Consider the following 16,828-nt stretch of genomic DNA (forward strand, 5'->3'; position numbering starts at 1 on the left):
TAGCCTGGGGGGGGGGGCGGCCTGGGGGGCACTGCCCCTGACTTCCAGATGGCCCTCAGACACAGCCTGCTATTTCTTTTTTCTTTTTGCTATGGCTGAGCCAGTGAAGCAGCAGCAGCAGGTCAATGCGTTGAGCCTAAGACCCAGAGAGAAAACATGAAATGGTACATAAGTTGCTTCATGTGATGGTTAGCCAATGGAGAAGCTCCTGGCAAAGCAAGCTGTGACACGGAAGTGCACGCGAGAGAGAAGGAAGCAGATGACAATGAGTTGCTTGTGGGCCTGATAGGAACCCTCCGGGAGCCTGATATGGGCCTTGGGCCGCATGTTCGACACCCTTGTTCTAGGGGGAGAGTTCAGGCTTGACTTGATCTAGAACCCGGTTATTCGTCTTTTCTGCAAAGTTCTCCTCCGACACCACATTGCAAAGGCATCCATGGCTTTCTCCACTGTCCAGCTCTCATGCCCATGCATAGTGAATGGGTATACGATGGTACGAATTATCTTCATCTTGGTGTCCCGTGGCACATCCTTACACTTAAGGGTTTTATCTAGCTCCCTCCCAGCTGCCCTTCCCAGTCCCAACCTCCTTTTGATTTCTTGTTTGCACCACGATGTCCTACTTGGTCCTTTTAATTGGAGATGCCGGGGGATTGAACCTGGGACCTTCTGCATGCCAAGCAGAGGCTCTTCCGCTGAGCTGCGGCCCCTCCCCGACATTCACCCTCCCTCCACAGCACAACACGCAGGTGTTTCATATTTTTACGTAATTGATTTTTCTATAATACACACAATGATTTTAGTATAATTGATATAATTAATTCCCCCCTGTGCTTTTGACTTATAGTGTTACCAAGCCGCAGAGGATAGTCTATAACCGTTTTGCATACGACACAGATGCAAATCTCAGCCCCCCTTCTCCTCCACAGCTTCCCCCCCCCCGTTTTTCTTCCTCCCTCCTGATCCGCCTGCAGGAGAGCGGTTGCCAACTCCCTGGTTCCCACCTGCAGCCTGAGAACCTGCTGCATCGGCCTGACCTGCAGAACCCAGCTTTTAAGAACAAAAAAGAAGCTATGCTGGATCAGGTCAGTGGCCCATCCAGTCCAATATTGCAGGGGTGGCCAACGGTAGCTCTCCGGATGTTTTTTTTTGCCTACAACTCCCATCAGCCCCAGCCAGCATGGCCAATGGCTGGGGCTGATGGGAGTTGCAGGCAAAAAAAAAACATCTGGAGAGCTACCATTGGCCACCCTTGCAATATTTTATCACGCAGTGGCCAAAAAAACCCAGGTGTCATCAGGAGACTAGAAGCCCTCCCACTGTTGCCCCCCCCCAAACACCAAGAATACAGAGCATCACTTGCCCTTGTGGCTATATGTTGATCCAATCCCCTCTTGAAGCTGTCTATGCTGGTAGCTGCCACCATCTCCTGTGGCAGTGAATTCCACATGTTAATCACCCTTTGGGTGAAGAAGTACCTCCTTTTCTCTGTTCTTTTCAGTGCCTAGAGATGAGATCCTTCCTTGCCCCCCCCCCCACCCCAACCCCATGCAGAGGAAGCCGGAAGCAAGTTGGAAAGTTGGAAAGCCAAATTGCAACCCTTGCAGGCTCTGGTCTGGTGCTTGTATAACGGGGCTGGGGGAGCTGGCAGTTGCTCCAGATGAACCCGTAACGGAATCTGGGAAGGGAGCTGCACAGGAGCATGAGCTAAATAAAAAGTTGGAAACCTAACTCTCCAGTCTCAGCCATTCCAAGCTCTGGGCCTGGTGTTCTTTTATTAAGAACCTAAAAGGTTAAATATATACAAATAAGTGGGCCCAATCTTAAAATCAATAGATACAGAACATTATCATATCAATAATATAGGTTATCATATGATAATACAGGTGATATCGTATGAGGCCTCTATTGTACATCTTAGCCTTGAGCCACTGATGGTCATTACAATACACTTGGTCCCATATTGAGTAACATTTGGCCATCATTCCAACATTGAGCCTGTTTGTGCTATTCATGTTTGATCACTGAAGAAGGTCTTCACTGATCACTGAAGAAGGGAGGGACGGTGGCTCAGTGGTAGGGCATCTGCTTGGTAAGCAGAAGGTCCCAGGTTCAATCCCCGTCTAAAAAAGGGTCCAGGCAAGTAGGCGTGAAAAACCTCAGCTTGAGACCCTGGAGAGCCGCTGCCAGTCTGAGTAGACAGTACTGACTTTGATGGATCGAGGGTCTGATTCAGTATAAGGCAGCTTCATACGTTCATATGTCTGAATTCACAAAGGAAGCTGCACTTGAACGTACAGAAGCAGGAGCTAGATAGAAAGTCGACAACCCAAGTCTCCTGCTGCAGCCATTGCAGGTTCTGGGTCTAGTGCTTGTACAGCCAGCCGGGGCAAGCTGGCAGCTGCTCAGGCAAACCCACTATTGAATCTGCAAAGGAAGTTGCACAGGAGCACGAGCTAGATTAAAAAGTTGGCAACCCATCTTCAGTCTCAACCATTCCAGGCTCTAGGCCTGGTGCTCTTATAGCCTAGGCAAGCCTGGCAGTTCCTCCAGGCTAACCCATTTCTGTACCTGCAACGGAAGTTGCACAGGAGCAGGTGCTAGATAAAAAGCTGGCAACCAGTCTCCAATCCAAGCTGTTGCAAGCTCTAGGTCTGGTGACCTCAAAGCCAGGACAAGATGGCAGCTGCTTCATACCAACTGCTATTGAATCGACCATGGAAGTTGCGCAGGAGTCGGAGGGAGAAAAAAAGTTGGCAACCCAAGTCTCCAGTCTCAACCCTTCGAGGCTCCGGGTCTGCTGCTCCTATAGCAGGGTGAACCTAGCCGCTGCTCAGCAAACCCGTTACTGAATCTGCAAAGGCAGTTGCACAGGAGCAGGAGCTAGAGAAAAAGCTGGCAACCCAAGTCTCCCAATGGCAACCATTCTGAGCTCAGGGTCTGATGCTCCTGAAGTTGGAGCAAGAGCCTAGCAGCTGCTCCAGCCTGGCCCCATTCCTGGATGCGCAAATGGATTTACACGAAAGCAAGAGCTAGATAAAAAGTTGGCAACCCCAGTCTCCAGTCTCAACCACTCCAGGCTCTGAGTTTGGTGCTCCTTTAGCCGGGATGAACCTGGCCGCTCCCCCAGACGAACCCGTTTCTGCATCTGAAAAGGCAGTTGCAGAGGAGCCGGAGCTCAAGAAAAAGTTGGCAACCCCAGTCTCAACTATCCCGTGCTCTTGGTCTGCCGCTCCTACAGCTAGAGCGAACCCAGCTGTCCCACTAACTCTACCTGATCCCCCCCTAGAGGGGGGGAGGAAGCAAGCCCAGTGCCCCCTCCCCCTTCTTCCCTCCCTGGTGGTGGTGGTGGTGGTGGTGTTCACCTGGAAGCGCCCCTTGACGCCCTCCCCTCCCCGCCGGGAGAGCTCCCGCCCAGCCCAGCCCGGGTGGGAGGCGGGGAGAGGCGTCGCATCGGCAGCAGAAGCCGCTTCGCCTTCACTTTGCTGACACCAGCGCTTCTGAGCGCCACGCCGTCCTTGAGCGGGCCGGATCCGTCGCCCACGAGAAGAAGCCGGGTTGGGTGACTGGCTGGCTGGCTGGCTGTGGGGGAGACGCGGCCGGCGGCGGCAGCAGCAGCAGCGACCGGTCGGAGCCGGAGAGGAGCGCCGTCCCCGCCGCCGCTCCTCTGGCCGGAGAGAAAAAGTCCGCCGGCAGGAGTGGATGCTCTGATCTGTCGTGATCTGTTATGGAGCAGCCGAACTGGGCAGGGAAGAAACGGAGAGGGGGGAGGAGGAGGAAGGGCAAGGCGGGGGAGGGCCGGCGGATGACCCCCACTCCCCAGCGCTCGGCGGGGCTCTCCGGGGGTTGCTGAGAAGCCCAGGATGAAGCGCAGGCTGGGGAGGGGAAGCCGCGACCGGCGGGTTAAAGGCGGCTCCGCAGAGCCGCGCTTCGTGTTCCAATCAGAGAATCCAGCCTCCCTCGGAAACTGACTTTTCGCCCGGGAAGCGCGTGGAGAGAGACCCCGGTCTGATCGCCGGAGACGCTCCCGGACATGCAGCCCGGAGACTTCGAGCCGGTGGGCTCCTCGTCGGTGGCCCCCTGGCCCCAGGAGACTGCTTCCCAAGGGACGGACCCCCCAGCTCCGGGCCTCCCCGCCGCCGCCGCCCCCCAGTCCGGGATGGAGAACTTTCGGAAGGTGAAGACCTCCGAGGAGGAGAGCCCGCTGCCCTTCCCGGGGCTGCCCGCCGACGTGGTGGAGATGAAGGTGAAGGAAGGCAGCAAGATCCGGAACCTCATGGGCTTCGCCATGGGCCGCATGGGCCAGGAGGCCACCCGCCGGATCGTCTTCAGCGGCTGCGGCCGGGCCGTCACCAAGACCGTCACCTGCGTGGAGATCATGAAGCGGAAGCTGGGCGGCCTCCACCAGGTCACCAAGGTGCGCTACAAGACAGTCCGCGAGGTCTGGGAGAGCCGGGATCGCCCCCAGCCGCCCCAGGGCCGGCCCCAGCCCCTCACCGTCCACAAGAACGTGCCCTCCATCTGCATTCTCCTCTCCAAGGACCCGCTGGACCCCCAACAGATGGGCTACCAGCCCCCCGATCTCCCGGGAGGGCTGTGGGCCGAGGAAGAGGGGGACTCGCCCGAGGAGAGGTCCGGCTCTACCCCCAAGGGGGTCAAGAGGTTGGCGTCGCCTTCCCGCCCAGGAGGAGACGAGCAGAATGCCAAGAAGCCGCCTTTGCAGGTACAGGAGCTCCAGGAGGAAGACTTGGGGACCGTGGCGGGTTGCTGACCTGGGAGAAAGCCAACCCAAGCTCACGCTGCAGGGACGATCTCGTACGTAGCGAATCCGTGGCCTCCGGTTCAGACTTTCGTAGCGGTTCGCTAACGAATAAAGGGGCCGACGAACTTAAGACCCTTCTCTGTCCATGGTCCTGAGCGACGTGCAAAGAGAGAGAAAACTTAGCTGGGGTCGGGGAAGGGGGAGAGAAGGATTCTTCCCTTTTTCCAGCCAGCCTACTGCCTGGTTTTATCAGGGGACAGCTTCCTACATCTAATGAGGGAGGGGAGGCCGGTTTAAGACAGGCCCTGATGCCAAATAAGGTGGCTGGAGGAGGGAGGGGGGCAGTTAGACCGAGAGGCTGTGGGGTCTGTGCCCTAGAGCAGGGGTGGCCAAACTGTGGCTTGGGAGCCACATGTGGCTCTTTCACGCATATTGTGTGGCTCTTGAAGCCCCCACCGTCCAGTTGGCCAGATTGGAGAAGGCATCTTTAAGTCACTTCTCCAAGCCAAGCCGGTTGGTGGCTTGGAGAACACATTTAAAGTTGCTTTCTTTCCTCCCTATCTATTTGCTTTCCTTCCTTCCTTCCTTGCAGCTCTCCAACATCTGACGTTCATGTCTTGCTGCTCTCCAACACCTGACATTTATTCTATGTGGCTCTTGCCTTAAGCAAGTTTGGCCACCCCTGCCCTAGAGAATATAGCAGGGGTGGCCAAACTTGCTTAAGGTAAGAGCCACATAGAATAAATGTCAGATGTTGGAGAGCCTCAAGACATGAGCGTCCGATGTTGGAGAGCTGCAAGGAAGGCAGGAAAGCAAATAGATGGGGAGGGAGAAGTGGAAAGAAAGCAACTTTAACTTTAAATGTGTTCGCCAAGCCACCAACTGGCTTGACCTGGCAAAGTGACCAAATGGACAGTGGGGGCTTCAAGAGCCGCACAATATGTGTGAAAGAGCCACAGTTTGGCCACCTCTGGGGCCATAGGGAGCAGCAGAGCCTGCAGCCACTGGGGCTGGAGTTGCCAACTTTTTCTCTAGCTCCTGATAAGGACATAACCAAGGAGGCTTATTTTTTTTGTTTGTTTGCTTTTACACGGAGCACAATTATGTGGCTGTCAAAGGACCATCAGCAGCCGCGATGCCATGCAGTGAACAGTTCCAGCAAGACAGGGTTATTATGCCTTCTTTCGAAGGCGATGTTAGGACTCGTTAACCGATTGCTCAAGGGCCACCAGGGCTCGAAGGAGAGCAAGAGCTCAGGTCCCTGCCTTGAGGAACATACAGTCTTAAAAAAAAAAATAACAAGGCAAAGGACATTGCAAAGCCGTGGGGGGGGGTGGTATGGGTAATTGGCTTGGGGAACTGTCAGAGACAAGAGATTTCTTGACAAGGAGGTGTGACAGATTAACGGCAGGGAGGTCCGTCTGTCATTTTGACCTGCAGTGGACCAATAGCTAGATTGGAATCCAGCCCCGCCTTAGAGACCAACAAGAATATGGAGGATATAAAATGTTGAGAGCCAAAGCTCCCTTTGACAGATAACAAAAGATACCTGATGCTGTCTTAGAGGATCGATAGAACCTCTGCAGTCAGAAGCAGTGTATCTGTAAAAGCACCGGTGTGTGTGTGTGTGGAGATGTCAAGGGGGAAGCACCAGCTGGGGGTGGCACCCAGGCCCATAACTACAGTGGGGCCTGGGGAGGGGGGGGAGACCAGGCCGCTCCATTCAAACTCCCCTTCCATCTGTATGGCCCCTCCATTGGACGGCCTCCAATCGGCCCCCATCGCTCACCGCCACTTGCCGCTGCTCTGGACAAGTGCAGCGTTGCTACTGTGGGGGCTTCAGATCGGCATGGGGGTGGGGAAGCCTACTTGCAGCCGGATCCCCCTGGAAGATTTACTGAGTTAGACAAATGTGGGGGAGGGGGGGCTGTCACTTTACTTGAGAATCAGAGGAAGTGTTTAGGGCTAAAGCGGGTAGTCCCCTGCCCCCCCCCCAACAGAAATGGCTGGTGTGGGCCCCACCAAACATGAAATCCTGGCTACAGCCCTGGTGGCACCTCTGTGTCCCCAGATTGTGGGTTCTGCTGGGGCACTTTGGGGGAGACACGATGCTGGTTTAGATAGACCATTGGCCTGATCCTGCATAGCTGGTGAAGGTGGGGATAAATTGGGGCTGAATATGCATTTGGCTGAGGAAGACCCAGAAAGCTGTCTGGCCCTGTCACGGACAGCTTGGGTGGGCATTTCGTGTTTAATTGTTTCACAATACGCTTCTACCAAAGCACACAAGAGCCCAGACGAACATTAGGGCTGAGCTACAGAAGGCGGCAATGTTCAGTGCGTGTCTCTGTCCAGCTCGCTGTCATGTGCTCAGAGGGTTTATTCTCCCCTCCCATGTGAACCACATCAGTTACCTTCCGTGTTGAGACAACTCAGAGGCAGGAATGACAGACGCTAATCAAATGATGCATGGCAGAGAGGTAGAGGAGAAGAGAGGTATTTATTTTCTCCTTCTCCCGCGGTATTTATTTATACGTTTATTTAGTTGAAATATGTGCATCTTGCCTCTCTCAAGTCAGGATCAGACAGTTCCCAATCAAATAGGTAAAATGCAGTATACAGATCAGTCTTAATGCTAAAGCAGTGAGACCTCTATAAGTAAAAAAAAGAATGGCTGGAAATAAATGGTACCAGGAGGGAGGGAGGGAGGGAGGGAGGGAGGAAGGAAGGAAGGAAGGAAGGAAGGAAGGAAGGAAGGAAGGAAGGAAGGAAGGAAGGAAGGAAGGAAGGAAGGAAGGAAGGAAGGAAGGAAGGAAGGAAGGAAGGAAGGAAGGAAGGAAGGAAGGAAGGAAGGAAGGAGTGTGTGTGTGAAGGAAGGAAGGAAGGAAGGAGTGTGTGTGTGAAGGAAGGAAGGAAGGAAGGAGTGTGTGTGTGAGAGAGAGAGAAAGAGAGAGAGAAAGGAAGGATGGACATTATTAAAGAGGTAGAAACACATTCTTGAGAGTTTGGGGCTTTGGAGTTTTTAAAAAAGATGACAGGGCAATGAGGCAATCTATAAGATTATGAATGGTACAGCCACCGTGGATATACATATATATTTTTTCTGTGTGTGTGTTAAGAAATTACTTCGAATTTAAGGTGACCCTGTGAATGAATGACCTCCCAAGCACCCTATCTACAGCCTTGCTCAGGTCTTGCAACTGGAAGGCCCTGGCTTCCTTGACAGAGTCAATCCATTTCCCTTTCCTACTGCCTTCCACTTTCCTACTGCCTTCCACTTTCCCTAGCACGATGGTCTTTTGCGGTGACTCTTGTCTTCTCGTAACGTGGCCAAAGTACAATTGCCTCAGTTTAGTCATTTCAGCTTCTAGGGAGAGTCCAGGCTCGATTTGATTCCCGTAATACTAAAATTTTCAGACGCTCAGTGAAATAGAAGGGGCAGCTGCTTTGGGACGGACAAAGGGAATGCCTTCTTCACACTGGGCATAATTAGCTTGTGGAACACCCTGCCATGCTGGGATGCAGAGTGATGGGGCGCTGGCTAAAACAGGCTTCAAAGAGAATTAGACGAATTCACAGAGGAGAGGCCTATTAGTGGTGGTGGCTACATAGAACCTCCCTGGTTGGGGCGGCAGACCTCTGAATGCTATTTCTTAATTTTGCCTGCTTCGTTTAAAGCCTTGTCTTTCTCGCTGAGAGGCAGCACCATAAAACCGGATAGCAAAATTAGAAATCGATACCTACAATAAATGATTCAATGAAACCTTCGGTAATGGTGTTGGTGGTGGCTGGAGGGTTGAAGGCAGCTAGAGGGAGAGGCTTTGGGGTCTGTGCCAGTTTGGTGTAGTGGTTAAGTGTGCGGACTCTTATCTGGGAGAACCGGGTTTGATTCCGCACTCCTTCACTTGCAGCTGCTGGAATGGCCTTGGGTCAGCCGTAGCTCTTGTAGGAGTTGTCCTTGAAAGGGCAGCTTCTGGGAGAGCTCTCTCAGCCCCACCTCTACAGAGTGTCTGCTGTGGGGGAAAGGAGGTAAAGGAGATTGTGAGCCGGTCTGAGATCCAGAGTGGAGGGCGGGATATAAATCCAGTATCTTTTTCTTCCTCCTCTTCTGGCTTTCTAGGGCATTCAGTTGACCACTGAAACCTGGACTAGACGGACTACTTAGTCTGATCTGGAGGGGTCCTTCTTATATTCTAATCAAAACACTGCAAAATGGCACAGAATCGACAGATCGGCAGCTTTAATATTAAATTGAATGGAAAGACTAGGGAACAATTTAGACAGGTCTATCATTCTAAAATTTAAAACAGAGACTGATTCCTCCCTCTTCCATGCAATGCCCATATTAGAACTTGGAGTCCTACTGGCACCCAGCATGGTACTGTGGTTAGGAGTGTCAAAACTAGGATCTGGGAGATGCAGGTTTGAATCCACACATGGCCCCACAGAAGCTCGCTGGGTGACCTTGGGCCAGTCGTACACGCAACCTAACTGACCTCACGGGGTTGTTGCAAGGATAAAAAGGAGGAAAGAATTTTCTGCGAGGATAAAAAGGAGGGAAGAAGAACAACATAAGCTGGTTTGGGTCCCTGTCAGGAAGCGAGGCGCGTTTTAAATGAAGAAAATAAAGGAATGTGCATTCGAGTTCAAAACAGAAGTTCAGCAGTGGGATCGGCTGCCTAGGGACGGGGGGAGCTCTCTCTCACTGGCAGTCTTCAAGCAATGGCTGGATAAACATGTGTCAGGGATGCTTTAGGCCGGGGGGGTGGGGAGGCAAAATGTGTCTCGGGAGCCACACGTGACTCTTTCACACATACTGTGTGGCTCTTGAAGCCCCCACTGCTCTGTCAGATGATTTGGAGAAGGCATTTCTCTCTTTAAACCACTTCTCCAAGCCAAGCCAGCCTGCAGTTTAGAGAATGCATTTAAAGTTAAAGTTTCTTTCTTTCCATCTCCTCCCCCATCTATTTTCCTTCCTTCCTTCCTTCCTTCCTTCCTTCCTTCCTTCCTTCCTTCCTTCCTTCCTTCCTTCCTTCCTTCCTTCCTTCCTTCCTTCCTTCCTTCCTTCCTTCCTCCCTCCCTTGTTCTCAAATAGCTATTGTCAGGCCTTTTTTTGTAGCAGGAACTCCTTTTCATATTAGGCCACACACCTGCCTGATGTAGCCAGTCCTCTTGGAGCTTACATTAAGCCCTGTGATAAGAGCCCTGGAAGCGTCTGGAGGATTGGCTACAGCAGGGTGTGTGGCCTAATATACAAAGGAATTCCTTCCTTCCTTCCTTCCTTCCTTCCTTCCTTCCTTCCTTCCTTCCTTCCTTCCTTCCTTCCTTCCTTCCTTCCTTCCTACCCAGTTCTCAAACATCTGACGTCCATGTCTTGCAGTTCTCAAACATCTGAGGTTTGTTCTACATGGCTCTTCCATTAAGTGAGTTTGGCCACCCCTGCTTTAGGCTGGTCCTGCTTTGAGCCGGGGGCTGGACTACACAGCCTCTATGGCTCCTTCCAAATCTATGATTCTAAAAACTATATATAAACACATAGCAACTGTCAGGGCTTTTTTTTGTAGCAGGAACTCCTTTGCATATCAGGCCACACACCCCTGATGTAGCCAATCCTCCTGGAGCTTACAGTAAGCCCTGTGCTAAGAGCCCTGGAAACCTCTGGAGGATTGGCTACATCAGGGGGTGTGGCCTGATATGCAAAGGAGTTCCTGCTAAAAAAAAAGCCCTGGTTGTTGAAGCAATTTCAGGAGTGTTGACCGACGTGACTCTCTGAGTAGCGGGGAGAAAATAAAATGGCGTAGGGCAGACCAATCCGTGGCAATCGGTCACGACAGCTAAACGGAGCCTCCAGGTTCAAAGGCAGGATACCTCTGAACAAGGCTCTTTTTTTGCAGAGAAGCCCAGCAGGAACTAATTTGCATTTTAGGCCACACCCCCTGACGTCACCATTGTTTCATACAGGGCTTTTTGTAGAAAAAGCCCAGCAGGGGTTCATTTGCAGGTTAGGCCCCTTGACACCAAGCCAGCCGGAACTACGTTCCTGAGTGTTCCTGCTAAAAAAAAGCCCTGCCTCTGAACTATCTTTTTGCCTTCGGTATGACAGAGAGGGAGGGGCTGTCTCCATCATGCCCTGCCAAGGAGTATCCGCTGGCCCGCTGCTGGAAACCGGGAGGCCGGACTCAGATGATCCGATCCAGCTGGGCCACTCTTCTGATCTCATGCAAGGCGCAACACGCTTTTCGTTTCCCCGGCTGTCCGCTTCCTCTGGCATTTCCCGATTATGAGATCTGCCTGTTTTTGAGAAACAGACAGCTGAGAATCCCCGCTCCTTCTTTCCTTGTTAAACATACATTGTTTTTCTGACTCTCTCTCTCTCTGGAGCTCTCATACCCTCTTACAGCCCAGGGAGCATTATCTCCCCTGCTGGAAATTCCTGCAGAAAGGGACTGGGTGGGGGTGAGGGGAGGGCGGGAGAGGCGAGGAGGATGTCTTATGAATCAAATCATTCTGTATCTCTTTGCTGCTTGCGATGAGGTTGTGGCTTATCGTCTAAACATATTCCTTTCTGGAGCTAGAGAAGGGAGACTTTGCATTGACTCGCAGCGGGGTCGTGCTAAGGGGAGGAGGCTGGGAAAAGAGCTAGTCTGGTGTAGTGGTTAAGTGTGCGGGCTCTTATCTGGGAGAACCGGGTTTGATTCCCCACTCCTCCACTTGCACCTGCTGGAATGGCCTCGGGTCAGCCATACCGCTGTCCAAGGTTGTCCTTGAAAGGGCAGCCTCTGCCAGAGCTCTCTCAGTCCCACCTGCCTCACAGGGTGTCTGTTGCGGGGGGTGGGGGGAGGTAAGGAAGACTGTGAGCTGCTCTGAGATTCAAGGTATAGGGCAGGATATAAATCCAATATCTTTTTTTTCTTCTTCTTCTTCTGGACTCTGCTCAGATACCAGTGAGCCCAATTCTCTCGCTACCAAAATGTATCTCTCCAGAATGCTCAACGAGGAGCATTTTATTTTCACGAGTGATGCTGAAGAGCGGCCTTTTGTCAGGGGCCTGCCCTTTCTGCAAAACAGAATGCGGGGGAAAAATAGATTTTTCAGTCTGATTGAAGGAGGTTTTTATGAGCGTTCAATAGGAATTGGAATGTATTTTTCAGCTTAGAGCAAGGAATACTGAGAAGGTTTCATTGCTGTTCAAGCTTCCATAATAACAGGAGCGCCCTGACGCCGATACTCCAAGCTAGCCTGATCTTGTCAGATCTCAGAAGCTAAGCTAGGGTCGGCCTTGGTTAGTAGTTGGATGGGAGACCTCCAAGGAAGGTCAGGGTAGCTACACAGAAGCAGGAAACGGCAAACCACCTCTATATGTCTCTTGCCTTGAAAACCCAACCTATAAGCTTCTCCTGTTTGGTCACAATTTATTTATTTATTTATTTTATTGGATTGATATCCCGCCTCCCCGTCGAAGCAGGCTCACCTATTAGCTTCCCGTTTTGAGTCACAATCCCCTATAGGCTTCCCCTGTTGGGTCACAATCTCCTGTAAGCTTCCCCTGTTGGGTCACAAACCCCTAATAGAGTCCCCTGTAAGCTTCCCCCGGTGCACAGGTGGCCAAACTGTGGCTCAGGAGCTGCATGTGGCTCTTTCGTACATATTGTGTGGCTCTTGAAGACCCCACTGGCCTCTCAGATGACTTGGAGAAGGCATTTGCTCTTTAAAATTTTAAAACACTTTGCCAAGCCAGCCATCAGCTTGAATAATGCAAAGAAGAAGAAGAAGAAGAAGAAGAAGAAGAAGAAGAAGAAGAAGAAGAAGAAGAAGAAGAAGAAGAAGAAGAAGAAGATGATGATGATGATGATGATGATGATGATGATGATGATGATGATGATGATGATGATGATGATGATGATATTGGATTTATATCCCGCCCTCCACTCTGAAGAGTCTCAGAGCGGCTCACAATCTCCTTTACCTTCCTCCCCCCCCCCCCCACAACAGACACCCTATGAGGTAGATGAAGATAATTGATTTATATCCTGCCCTCCACTCCAAAGAGTCTCAGAGCGGCTCACAATCTCTTTTACCTTCCTCCCCCACAACAGACACCCTGTGAGGTAGATGAAGATATTGGATTTATATCCCGCCCTCCACTCCGAAGAGTCTCAGAGTGGCTCACAATCTCCTTTATCTCCCCCCCCCCACAACAGACACCCTGTGAGGTAGGTGGGGCTGAGAGAGCTCTGACAGCAGCTGCCCTTTCAAGGACAACCTCTGCCAGAGCTATGGCTGACCCAAGGCCATTTCCTGCAGCTGCAAGTGGAGGAGTGGGGAATCAAACCCCGTTCTCCCAGATAAGAGTCCGCGTACTTCACCACTACACCAAACTGGCTCTCCAGTTAAAGTTAAAATTAAAGTTGTTTTCTTTCCACCTCTCTCTCTCCTCCTTCCTTCCTTCCTTCCTTCCGTCCGTCTCTCAAACATCTGACGTTCCTGTCTTGCTGCTCTCAGACATCTGACATTTATTCAGCGTGGCTCTTACATTAAGCAAGTGTGACCACCCCTGCCCTGATGGGTCACAATCCCTTAGCTTCCCTTGTTGGGCCACAATCTCCCATGGGGAGTCACCAATAAATTGGCACTTTCCACTCCTTGCCCTAACCCAGGCCAGCTCGATCTCACGAGATCTCAGAAGTGAAGCAGCGCTGGCCCTCATGAGTGCTTGAATGGGAGACCGCCAAGGAATACCAAGGTTGCAACACAGCGGCCAGCAATGGCAAACCATCTCTGAACGTCTCTTGCCTTGAAAACCATACCGGGTCCTCACAAGCCGTCTGCGACTTGGCTGCGTACGATGATTAGGCCCTTACCCAGATGGCTGAAGCTAGCCCAGTCTCACCAGTTCTTGAAAGCTAAGCAGGATCTAGGGTTGTACCATAGAGTTTTCCCTCCCAAACTGCTAGAGCGTCCAGGATAACCATAGAGCTTTCCTGGAAATGCCTAGAGAGGGTGGCATACGGTATCACTGGCGCGATGACGTCACTTGTGGATGACATCATCGCACTGGCAGCATTGGGGGAGGTTCCCCCCGCCGGCCCACTGTGGACCGGCAGGTTGGGAACCTCCCGAGCAGAAGAACCCCCGCCCAGACCAGGGGTTTGGCAGCCCCAGCAGGATCAGCCCTGGCTACTATTTGGATGGGCAACCTCCAAGGAATACCAGGGGCGCGATGTGAAGACAGGCAATGACAGACCACCTCTCAAAAACGCTTGCCTTGAAAAGACCACTAGGGGCTCTCATAATGCAGCTGCGACTTGACAGCCCTTTCCACCCCAAATGGCAGGAAGAAGCCCCACTTTTTTGCCTCATATAAGCTGTTGCCCCAGAAGGCAAACCGTGACTAGAAGACCCAATGGAATATCTCGTTATGGAAGTTTTGCTATCCAAAGAGGGAGGCTGCTTAAGAAATGAAGAGAAGCCATGTTGGATCAGGCCAGTGGCCTATCCAGTCCAACACTCTGTGTCACGCAGTGGCCAAAAAAACCAGGTGCCGTCAGGAGGTCCATCTGTGGGGCCAGGACACTAGAAGCCCTCCCACTGTTACCCCCCCCAAGCACCAAGAATACAGAGCATCACTGCCCTAGACAGAGAGTTCCAACAATAAACTGTGGCTGATAGCCACTGATGGACCTCTGCTCCATATGCTTATCCAATCCCCTCTTGAAACTGTCTATGCTTGCAGCTGCCGCCACCTCCTGTGGCAGCGAATTTCATGTGTTAATCACCCTTTCGGTGAAGGACTTCCTTTTATCAGTGCTTAGTGGAAAGGCACAACGAAGAAGAGATTGGATTTATATCCCGCCCTTCACTACCTGAAGGAGTCAAGTCCAGCCTCCTGTCTCACACAGTGGCCAACCAGTTCCTCTGGAGGGCCAACGACAGAGCAAAGAGGCTGAGGCCTTCCTAAGAACATCAGAAAAGCCCTACTGGATCAGACCAGCGGTCCATCCAGTCCAGAATCCTGTCTCACACAGTGGCCAGCCAGTTCCTCTGTAAACTTCCCCTGTTGGGTCACAATCCTCCTGACATCAGGAATAACCAGTTCCTCTGGAGGTCCAGCAAGAGGGCATAGAGACCAAAGCCCTCCTAAGAGCATGAGAAGAGCCCTGCTGGATCAGACCAACGGTCCATCTAGTGTAGCATCCCATCTCACACGGTTGATAACTGGCTCCTATGGACAGCCAACAACGGCATAGAAGCCGAGGCCTTCATAAGCACATCAGAAGAGCCCTGCTGGATAAGACCAGAGGTCCATCTAGTTCAGCATCTCGTTGCACACAGTGGCCAACCGGTTCCTCTGGATGACCAACCACAGGGTATAGATGCTGAGGCTTTACTTGAGGTTGCTTCCTTGCTCTGGGATTTAGAGATCTCCCACAATTAAAACTGATCTCCAAATGACAGACATCCGTTTCAACGGAAACAATGGTTCCCTTTGGAGGGTAGAGCCTCTAGCACAGGGGTAGGGAATGCTGGCTCTCCAGATGTTTTTTTGCCTACAACTCCCATCAGCCCCAGCCATTGGCCATGCTGCCTGGGGCTGATGGGAGTTGTAGGCAAAAAACATCTGGAGAGCCACTGTTCCCTCCCCCTGCTCTAGCCTTATACCCCTTTGAGGTTCTTCTCCTCCCCAAATCCCAGTCTCCCAGAGTTCGACTCTAAAATTTCTGTCAATTTCCCAACCCAGAGTTGGCAACCCTACACACGAAGCTGCCTTATACTGAACCAGACCCTTGGTCAGAGCTCTCTCTTGTTTGTAGAAAATGCCCATCAGGGACTCATTTGCATATTAGGCCACATCCCCTGATGCCAAGCCAGCCAGAACTGCATTCCTGCTCAAAGAAAAAGCCCTGAAGATCAGTATTGTCTAGTCAGACCGGCAGCGGCTCTCTCCGGCAAAGGTCTTTCACACCCCCCTTAGGTTAGAGATGCTGGGGATTGAACCTGGGACCTTCTGCGGGCCAAGCAGGGGCCCCTGAGCTACAGCCAGTCGCCTGAACTCCAAGCTTTCCCCGCCACATCTTTGCATGCCAGGTTGCTGTTCAAAGCATGGGAGGAGGGCCGAGGAAAAGGTGGCCAGCTGGTTTATAGCTAGTGCCTGCTGAAGCTGACGCAGCCATCTTTTCAGTCATAGTCCCTGCCCCCTGAGACGCCTGGAAGCCGATTCAGAAGTGGGATGGGGAATGAACCCTAGGGTTGCCAGGTCCAATTCAAGAAATCTCTGGAGCCAGGAGACATTGGGGGTGGAGTCAGGAGCAAGGTTTTGACAAGTATCATTGAACTCCAAAGGGAGTTCTGGCCGTGTCAATTAAAGGGACTGCACACCTTTTAAATGCCTTCCCTCCACTGGAAATAATGAAGGATAGGGGCAACTTCTTTGGGGGCTCATAGACCCCCTGGTCCAATCCTTTCAAAACTTGGAGGGTCTTTTGAGGAGAGGCATCGGATGCTATGCTGAAAATGTGGTGCCTCTATCTCAAAAAACAGCCCTCCTTCCCCAGAGCCCTAGATACTCATGGATCAATTTTCCATTATACCCTATGGCAGGGGTGACCAATGATAGCTCTCCAGATGTTTTTTGCCTACAGCTCCCATCAGCCCCAGCCAGCATGGCCAATGGCTGGGGCTGATGGGAGTTGTAGGCAAAAAAAATCTGGAGAGCTACCGTTGGCCACCCCTGCCCTATGGGAATCAGTCTCCGTAGGGAATAAGGGAGTGCCCAACAGACATTCCACCACCACCACCTCCCGTTTTCTGATGACCCTGAAGCGGGGAGAGGGCCTCCAAACCAGGGGATCCCCTGCCCCCACCTGGGGATTGGCAACCCTAGCTCTCGAGACTGCTGGAAAACAGGTGCAAGGGATTTTTAAAAACCCACCTCTTGTTGCCGTCGCTCTCAGGCATAGGGTGGCAGGGAGTTGACAGAGACGTCTGGGCCGTCAGGAAGAATGGCTGGCTCAGAGCCTGCCGAAGTAACACCTTCATTATCGGCACTGAGAAACGAAGCTGTCAGGT

The 16,828-nt window shown here is 52.0% G+C and overlaps 1 protein-coding gene across 1 annotated transcript; it reads left to right on the forward strand.

Moving 5' to 3' along the window:
• Positions 1-4,123: 4,123 nt before the first annotated feature.
• On the forward strand, positions 4,124-4,771 carry RPP25 (ribonuclease P and MRP subunit p25). The gene has a single exon (XM_060259977.1). The coding sequence runs from the start codon at positions 4,160-4,162 to the stop codon at positions 4,769-4,771; it is 612 nt and encodes a 203-aa protein (XP_060115960.1). The 5' UTR covers positions 4,124-4,159.
• Positions 4,772-16,828: the final 12,057 nt, after the last annotated feature.

This window comes from Heteronotia binoei, chromosome 19, assembly GCF_032191835.1.
Source record: "Heteronotia binoei isolate CCM8104 ecotype False Entrance Well chromosome 19, APGP_CSIRO_Hbin_v1, whole genome shotgun sequence".
In the NCBI taxonomy this organism is placed as follows: Eukaryota; Metazoa; Chordata; class Lepidosauria; order Squamata; family Gekkonidae; genus Heteronotia; species Heteronotia binoei.